The sequence below is a fragment of the Pinus tabuliformis genome, chromosome 7 (genome assembly GCF_031772625.1).
Source record: "Pinus tabuliformis cultivar Carrire ecotype Pingquan chromosome 7, CPIR1, whole genome shotgun sequence".
Lineage (NCBI taxonomy): Eukaryota > Viridiplantae > Streptophyta > Pinopsida > Pinales > Pinaceae > Pinus > Pinus tabuliformis.
Window position 1 is genome coordinate 1,447,724,020 of NC_142293.1, and position 9,922 is coordinate 1,447,733,941.

The 9,922-nt window shown below is 38.6% G+C and overlaps 1 protein-coding gene across 1 annotated transcript; it reads left to right on the forward strand.

The window, feature by feature from the left end:
- The first annotated feature begins 6,506 nt into the window (after nt 1–6,506).
- Nucleotides 6,507–7,082, forward strand: LOC149253148 (uncharacterized). The gene has a single exon (XM_089454391.1). It carries the CDS (start codon nt 6,507–6,509, stop codon nt 7,080–7,082), a length of 576 nt encoding a protein of 191 aa, XP_089310517.1.
- Nucleotides 7,083–9,922: the final 2,840 nt, after the last annotated feature.

Below are 9,922 nucleotides of genomic sequence, written 5' to 3' on the forward strand. Positions count from 1 at the left end.
GCACTGTTGTTATCTCCGCACTCGTTTCCTCATGAGTTGACTTTGTGAATCTTTAATCATCTGATAGGTATCTGTTTAGTGTTCGTAATACTCTGCTATCGTGCAAAGTTGCACTGTCTAGCAGTGTGGCTCGGCCCTTAAACTCGGGCAGTCTTCTGGAAACTATGGTCAAAGTAGAGGTTATTATACTTGATTAGGGTTTGTCACGATAAGTCTTGATATATCCTTTGTTCAAGTCTCGGGTCTTTCTCTCTATAATACTAATCTCTGACTGCTATTTTTTTAAGATTTCACATAGCGTAAAGCTACCCTCCTACCGGCTTGTATTTCATTTTATTAAGTTTTTCCTTAAACCGTAAAAGACAGTTTCATAAATTATTATTTTCTTTGGAAATCTATACAGATTAACTACACTCAATCTTATATAAACTACGAAGAATACTATACAGAGCAACAAAATTTTAATCCTAAATAACATTGAAAAGTCTATAGCGAGTAAATGTAATCCTTATAGCGAGTAACAGAATTTAATCCTAAATAACATTGAAGGGAAATTAGTAATTTCTTGTTCCTGCATTCCTTGTAACTATACTTTTGCAAACACGAAAGTAATTCTCCATAGCTAATTCCAATATTTCAATTGAAGTATTACAAATTACACATGTTTATATATATCTAAACTGAAATTTAAAATGATTAAATTGAACTTTTTCAAATATATGTTACAATTATGATAAACAGCCCTTCATGATTTATCAACTCTCGTCCTCTCTATTATGATAGAAGGCGCTTCATGATTTATCGACCCTCATCCTCTGTGTGATGATAGACAGCGCTTCGTGATTTATCGACCCACCCTCTGTGAACTGCTCCATAACTGTATAGCTATATATTTAAATATTCTGAATAGTTGGAAACTCTAGGATCAATAGATATTCTGAATAGTTGGAAACTCTAGGATCAATAGATATTCTGAATAGTTGGAAACTCTAGGATCAATAGTAGGAACTAAATTGGAAATTATGAACTCTGTTTACAAATGAGACTTTTTGCAGATATAAATGATGTGGGTAAATAAAGATTCTTTTTTAACTGAAACAAAATGAAATTTAAAATATGTGGGTAAAAGAAAAAATCTTTTTTAACTGAAACAAAATGAAATTTAAAATATTTGGAGGTGCTTTTTTCGAAGGGTAAAATAAAACTGGTGCCAACAAAGAAAATAATATAATAATATCACGAATCTCCAGACAAAATACCAGATGAGGCAACCAGAAAACCCCAACCAAGCATTCCTTATTAAGCTTTAAATCTAGAGAATACTTCCCCTCTAGAATAATAACTGTGTATAATTACAATCGTCAGAGTAGCGAAATCGAGGTCTTTTGTACGGGCAGAGAAGCGGACAATGCTTTATGGTCTTCTGAGAGCTCGGCAAGTTTAGAAAGTGAGGCCGACGAGGCTGTGTCAGCTGAGCAAGATACTGCGAAAAACTGCTCCAAGGGATCAACAACGCATCTTCCAGCTGAGCAAGAGACGAGGTTGTGTCAGTTGAGCAAGAGACTGCGGGAAACTGCTCCATGGGGATCAACAACGCATCTTCCAGCTGAGCAAGAGACGAGGTTGTGTCAGTTGAGCAAGAGACTGCGGGAAACTGCTCCATGGGATCAACAGCGCATCCTTCCATGGTAAGGTTGGTACGAAAGGGGAATACTTGTAATTGATATTGTATCGCCTCCTTTCGTGGCCCAGTCTGAACCATCCCCGAGAACTCCCAAATGCAAAACTAGGTTGTGAGAACCGTCCCAATCTCAGCCAAGAACTCCCAACTGTAGAACCAGGGTTTGAGAAAAGCCCACAGATCCAAATACACAGCAGAGCCATTGCCAACATCAACAAAAATTTTCCAATACTTCAACCCACAGCTAAACAACAATCTTTCAATGAATGGTAGGTGCAAAGCATTTAGTTTAAAAAAGAACTCTGTGAATGGTTACATACCACTCCTCAACCAATTTGTAACTATTTCCAACGAATTTGGAACTACTTTGATTGAACGGTTCAAGTTTTTGTAATCTTCTAACATTACATCTTTATGGTGCATAAGAATGACAGGTAGGCAAAAAAGGGAGTGGATTTTGGAGGGAACATAAAAGAAAAAGTAATGTCATTTTTCACTATTATCTTATCTTTTTATAGTCTTTTTATAGTTGGGATTTAATTTAACCAAATATTTTCTCCTTTTATTTTTCTTTACTTTTTCTTTAAATTTTCATTTTATGGTTAGGATTTTACTTTAACCAAATATTTTCTTTTTTTTCTTTTTCTTTCAATTAAATTAATCTTTTACGCTCTTAGTGAAAATTAGTCTCTCTTTCTCTTTTGAAAGAAGACATTAAATTAGTCTTTTAGGCTATTCCTCCGTTTTTTTTTTTCTAATTAAATTAGTCTCTTACTCTCTTCCTGAAAGTTAGTCTCTTACTCTCTTCCTTGAAGACCACATTAAATTAGTCAAGTAAACATTTTGACAATTTTGTTCTTACTCTCTTCCTTGAAGACCACATTAAATTAGTCAACTAAACATTTAGATAGTTTTGTAAAATGTTGAAATGTATCTGTCAAATCATCATTCCATGATGAGCCAATTACCGTCAAATTCCATCCCTGGATGTGGTTCCCATCAGACCATGCCCCAATTGCAGGCATCTTCATGCGCAACTCACTCAGGTAGTCGGTCACCACTCTATTGATGCAACCTCCCTTTATTTGTTCAGCCTCGGCCCCTAAACATTTATATTTATAGAAATTTCATTATTCCTGAGCTAACATTATGTTTGCCCTAAAATCCTTATTTATTCCTCATATTAGTCCCTCCCATCCGACATGGGACTGATGGGAATCATTTTGGAGCATTAGTTCTTAGTCCGCCTCTTCCCAAGCGGGAGATGCTAGATAGTCCCTGCCCATCTGGGGAATTCGCAGAGACAAACTGCGCATATGAGATATCGTCTTCATTGGAGCGGAAGTTCAGAGTCTGAGCAGAGGAGCGCCACATCACTGCCAATCTCCTTGGGTCATGGTGGACCAATAGCCTTTCAACAGATGCATGCGAAAACTACATAACATGTATGCTCTGCGCTGCTCTCGCGGTTTCGACACCACTCCACCCGTCTACAAGGGGAACCTCCCGGGCTTACATCTGTAAGTATCCATACTCCAGAAGAATCACTTGGCCTCCCATATTCTTCACAAATGGCATCTTATTGATATAATACCTCCATCATCATCCTCAGCTTGTTTTCCTTTCGTCTCTATGCACTCTTGAATAGGGAGTTTGGTTTTTCTATCACACATACACCTTATATCTCCCGCAGACCTCAGTTCCAGCTTTCTTTTCCATGTCTTGGTACATATTCGGGGTATGCATTATTCCTTTATACTGACTATAGTGGGCGGCGATCGAATACGGCGCTTCTCCCTCGGCTCTGGCATCTATGAAAGGTTAGTTCCTCCCATATCCTCCGTTTAATTCTTGTCCAGTTTTCATTAATATTACAGGGGTCTAAAGTGTTCTGAAAACTGGTAGATACAGGAATTATAGGGGTTATCTCTGTATTTTTAATATTCACCTGTTCACTATTGAAGTTTTTACCTCTCCTGGGCCCTCTCAGTGAATATAATTATAGACTTCAGTAAGAAATGGGATGAGATAGATTATCATGTCATGGTTCCATTCTTCAGAGAGGTTAAGGTCGCTTGTGGAATATATCAAAAAGTTATTTTTTGTTTATAGGTAGTGCGCTGATATTAGATTCAAGGTGTGCCAATGGTGGTGCATTCTTGAATTTTTCTGTTGCTGTATTGTCTGTCCCAATGTTACTTGGGAGCGGGAGCGGGAGCGACCATTTTCAGAAGCTCCCGGTTTGGGAGCAAATCCGGAGCGATTTTTTAAAAATATATATATTTTTTATATTTTTTAATTTTTGATACATATATGTCAACAAAAACATGTAGAATGATGAATTAGATATAAAAAACATAAAAAAGCATAGATTGAACCATATAACAACAATCATCTAGAAGTTATAATCTTCATCAACCACGTCCGCAAGTTAGTAACATAGTAACATACAACATATTGAGTCTCATGATTCATCAATCTCAAAGTTTCAAGCTTTCAAAATTCAATATATAACATTTATTATCATTGATCACCAAAGTTGTACTTGTAAGCTAAGTGTAACCATTACAACAAATAATATCTAACATGAAATGAAATGTTATAAAATGAAATGAAATGAAACAACTTTCAACTTTCATGAAGCATCATATTCATAATTCATTACTAATGAGTTATAATTGCCAACTTCAAACTTAAATTGTCATATATTGTTTAAAAAAATATCATAATAAATATGAAAGAGTCAATAGTTATAAAAGCTACTAGAAACTAGAAAAGAGAAGTAAATCTATTATCTATTTCTTATGCTTGGGCCTCTTGCCACCACGAGAAATGTCTAATTTTTTAGTCTTGTTGCAAAATCAGGATCTTTGTCATTAATATCACCCTCCAAGCATAAAATCAGGATCTTTGTCATTAATATCACCCTCCAAGCATTAATATCCAGAGGTATCTTTTTCATTACCTTTGTATCTGTATAGGGATCTCTGTCATTAATATCACCCTCTAAGCATTAACATAAGATAGAAAAAGCATAGCATGTCAAGTCAAGATTTTGTTTGAGTGATGCGTACATTTTTAGAAGGGTCATGATAGAGGAGTTCGACAACCAATGTCACTAACATCAAGGTACATAGAGGGATTGGTACTCTTGATTAAATATGAGTTCCATACCCTAATACATGACAAAATTCAATGGAAACATTGCAATCCCCCAATCCTGAAATCCTGAAAAACTGATAAGTCTGCTGGATTTTGAATGAAATCTAAAATTCTACTTTCTCCATATGAAATCCAATGAGGACGAAACCACTCTCAAACATCCCGAGTCATTTCATGGTAATGTTAAAAATTTAAGTAAAAGGATGAAAATGAAAATTAAAGAAAATGTCACTTTTACTTTAAGAATTTAACATTACCATGAATAGCATATCAATACTAGGGCCTAGACTTGATCATTAAGTTGCCCCACTCAAAAACTATTTGTTTCTTTAAAAAAAAATTGCATTTCGAACATTACTACAAAAAAAAAAATGCAAAAAAGGCAAAACGCTCCCGAAAACGCTCCCGAAAAGGCAGGGAGCAAATTTTTTTTAGGGAGCGCGCTCCCGACCCGCTCCCGAGTCGCTCCTGCCCGGAGCGCGGATCGGGAGCGGGAGCGAGGGGGGGGGGGGGGGGGCGCTCCCTCGCAACACTGGTCTGTCCCGATTCTTCCCCGTAGCATGCACTTTTTGGTCGTTTACACTCTACTTAATTCCCGTTGCTGGGAGCGCCCTGTGAACTTAATTTTTTGTTTTAGAATTGCTTGAATGTATGGGATTAGATTGATACACAAATCTTGGTTTTAATCTTCTGAGTGGTTATGCTCAATGAATATAAGGTCTTTCCCAGTGATTAGATTCAAGGTGTGACATTGTTTGGTGCATTTTAGAATGCATCTGATACTGTATTGTCTGCTCAGCATTCTTCTTCGCAGCTTGAATTTTCCGGTCAATTCGATCTCTGCTCTTTTTCTGATGCCGGGAGCTTCCGCTCCAGCCCACTTTCCGATGTATTGACGTGGCTAACCTTTATTATCTCCCCTCCCTCACTCTTTTCTAGCCTCCGTACACCATCATTCCTTTCTCCCATACACATCTGGGCTTAAGCCTCCCTCGACATCCGCAATTCGACTCTTTTAGTATTTTTTCATATATCCTTTCTACTTTCTATAAATGTCGGGAGGACAATGGCCTTATCTATATTAGCTCCTCAGATTTGTTGAATGGTACTTTCGATCTTTGCGCACAAATTTTTCTTTATTAGAACATCTTGCCGATATCTTGAGGTGGCTTTTTGTCTGGCTATCATTTACTATCCCTGTTCTGGCTTTTACTCTCCTCACCATTCCGCACAGATTTCCCTTATTTCGATCAACCAAATGATATCCCGAGGTGGATTTTATCTGGCTGTCATTTGCCCTACCTGGTTTGGCATTTACTCGTCCGCTTGCTGACATCAGCCCATCTCCGTCCCTGAATGGACATTCTCAACGGTGAGTCCGCCACGTCGGAACTGGTAAAAGCCGCGATGGTGGCTGAAGCAAATTACCATGGTTCAGCCAAATTATCTGACTGGAAATCTAATTTGGTTGAGCACCTTCTTCCGTCCAATCTCGTGGCTGATTTGAATGAAAACTCTCCATCGGCTCACCGTTGCAGACAAAATTTCCGTCCTGCTAAAATCACCCCCTCCTTCTGTGATATGTTTGGATGGAGAAAAATCGTCAGACATAATTGCTAGCTTACAATCACGGGCACTCATCTGGAAGTGGCATTTTCCAGACATGTCAGATGACCAGATAAGGAAATGGCTTTCTGCCAGATGGAGCCCTCTCATTGGTTATACTCGCACCGTAGTCTACCTTATGCGTGACTGGTACAACTTCCATTTTTTGGAAGTTAAAGACCTTAATATCATATGGGGGTTACTGTGGGTGCATGGGCGGAGTTTCTTAGCACTCCACAGGTGGTTTATTGGCTTCGACCCTCTCAGAAATACTCCACAGAACAATTTCATATGGATAAAATTACCATCTTTGCCCTTAGAATTATGTACAAAGGAATCTCTTTCCTTCATTGGAAATGTTATCAGTAAATTTGCGTTTGTCGACCTCAGATGTCTAGGTGCAAAAGACAAATGCGTTGCGTGGATTTTGATTGAGAGAGATTATAGAGGTGGTTTTTCCGACCACATCGTTTTGAAATGGGGTAATCTAACTACCAGCCAAATGTTAGATTACTGGGGTGTACCCTTTAGGTGTTCCATGTGCCATAAGACAGGACATTTAAAAGACGGGTGCCCCCGGAAGCAGCATGGGAAGGTTTGGAAAAGAGTTAACAAGATGGAACATATATCCTGAGCCGCAACTTTCTCTCCTAAAAAGGATGAAGGGGATACCTACAATTTCAGTGATGCGACTCCCTCTGAACATAACATCTCTCCACCTGATTGTATTCATGAACATAATTCAGCGCATGTATCGAGGGTCGGACTTATAGTTCATTCCTTTCACCCAGGATCATAAAATCTCCTTCCATCCCCTTTCCTAGATCATTTTCTATGGGCAACCTTAATACTGTAAGTGACTTGACTTTTTCTCCCCAAGCTCCTCCTTTGGAACCTCCGCTCGATATTCCTATTAAATCCCCCTCTCTGATTCCTATTGACAATGGTTTGTCACGTATGAATGATCCCATCCTTATTATCCCCTCTTCTTGATCGTCACATGACAGACGTGTACTTTTATCGCCGAAACGCTATGATCCTAAGGGGAAGGCGTCCATTTCTTTGATTTCCCCCTCTGCCACCCCATACAATTCCCCTACCAACTCCATTGGGAGTGACTTTGAAATGCTCCTTCAGAAAGATTCTCTTCAACTGCTTTCCTTGACTATCCATAAACCCTGTCGTGCTTCTTCTCCTGTCATAAGTCCCAATTTGGCGAAAAACATCACTGTTCAACAAAAAAACAACGAGGGAAGTAGACAATTTATGGGCAGATGCGGCTCTCGTAGTCTCAATTTCCAGGAGTCTTCCCTCATTGAACTCCCCATCTCGAATTATTCTGAATCCGGGCCTCTTAGAGCAGAAATGCCCATTTCCAAATGATGAATATTCTTTCTGTCAACATAAGGGGTCTTGGAGCTGGCCCCAAATTTATAGCTCTAAAAGACCTTTTTTTTCTCTGCCCCTTACAGGTTGATATTAGTCCAGGAAACCATGCATGACAGAATGGATTCTATTGCATTCTTCAAGCGTATGCTACCATCCTGGTATATGGTGGCAACGGAGGCGAATGGCCTTTCAGGTGGACTTGTTGTATTATGGGATCTGAGATGGATCGATGCAGTTACTTTCCATTGTCTTGGGGGAATTTTGATGGTCGCCAAATACAGAGGATATTCTGACTGCTTTCACATCCTCAATGTATATGCTCCATACAATAATAGAGAAACCTTTTGGAACCTGTTTTTTGCTTCTGGTATTTCGGAGATAGAAACTCTCCTCATCACTGGAGATTTAAACTGCACCTTGGGACCAGATGAAGTGTGGGGAAAGGGGAAAAAGTCTGATCCTATTGGGGAAAAAATCAGGGAAGCTATGCTGCAATATAATTTGGTAGACATATGTCCAGACTTATTGGCTCCCACTTGGGACAATGGTAGAACGGGGGATGCCTACATTGCAAAAAGGTTGGATAGATTCATCTTGCATGGAAAGCTGCTAGAAAAACATGGTATTCCGAACTCTCTTACTCTCCCAGTGTTTATTTCGGACCACAGGCCGATTTCTTTACAGTGGATGGAACATAATTCTCGAAAAAACTACCCTTTTAAATTTAACACGTATTGGCTGGAGGATGAATCTTTCAACTGAATGGTCCGTGATGTTTGGAGAGACAATGGTCCTTCAACGAAGGCTTCTTCAACTGAAAACCTGATCAATAAAATGAGGAATCTCAGATTCAAAGTTAAAGATTGGCAGATACAAAAAAAAAAAAAAAAAACAGTCTTGAATTGATGAAGATTGAAGAAGAGCTAAAAGAAATAGCCGAGGGTATGTCATCTCATTCGTTTCCATGGAAAATTTGAGCGTGGATTTGGGAGCTTGGGAAAAGAAAACAGAAAATATTGAAAATGGAAGAAATATCATGGAGGTTAAAAAGCTGAGTCACTTGGCTAAAAGAAGGCAATAAAAACACAAAATTCTTCCATCCTTTTGCAAGCAAAAGGCGTGCTTCAAATTCTATATGGAAAATAAAAAATGAAGAAGAGGCTTACTTTCACTCCTAAGAAGATATATCAAATGAAGCTATCAAATACTTTAAAAAGGCATATTCCCGGGACTTTAACAGAAGTATAGAAGATATATTGTGGGGCATTGAACCTTTCCAAAAGATGTTTGATGATGAAGAAAATTCAAGACTATATGCTACCGTTTCAGAGGAAGAACTGCTTTTTGTAATGAAATCATTTAAGAAAGACAAATGCCCTGGCTCTAATGGCTGGACCATAGACATTTTTATACACTTCTTTGAAATGATGAAAAGAGACATATTGGGGATGGTTGAAGAGACCAGGCTCAAAGGGAAGATTCATCATATCATCTCTTCCACCTATATAGCTTTGATTCCTAAAAAAAACTAATCCTCTACCTTTGCAGATTTCAGGCCGATTTCTCTATGCAATGCCATTTATAAAATTATATCAAAATTAATAGCTGAAAGAATCTGCGGCATCTTAGCAACTCATATATCTAAAGAACATCATGGGTTTCTAAGCGGAAGGAACATCATAGATGCAGTGGCTATTTCCCAGGAAGCCTTACATTCTATGAAGACAAAAAGAATGGGAGCTGCCATCCTTAAAATTGATTTAAAAAAAGCATACGACTGTTTAGATTGGGGCTATCTGAGATGCTTGCTTATAAAAATTGGACTGGATGACTGGTGGACTAAATGGATCACGGCTTGTGTGGAAGGGGTAAATTTTGCCATTCTTATTAACGGATATCCCACATCCTTCTTCTCAACGGAAAGAGATCTGCACCAAGGATGCTCCCTATCACCGCTCTTATTCATCCTGGTCATGGATACACTTAGTCTTCATATCAAAAGAGCGGTTGCTAAGGGAAATATTGATCCGCTTTCAATATCCAGAGGTAACTCTTTTACACATAATCTCTTTGTGGATGATGTCT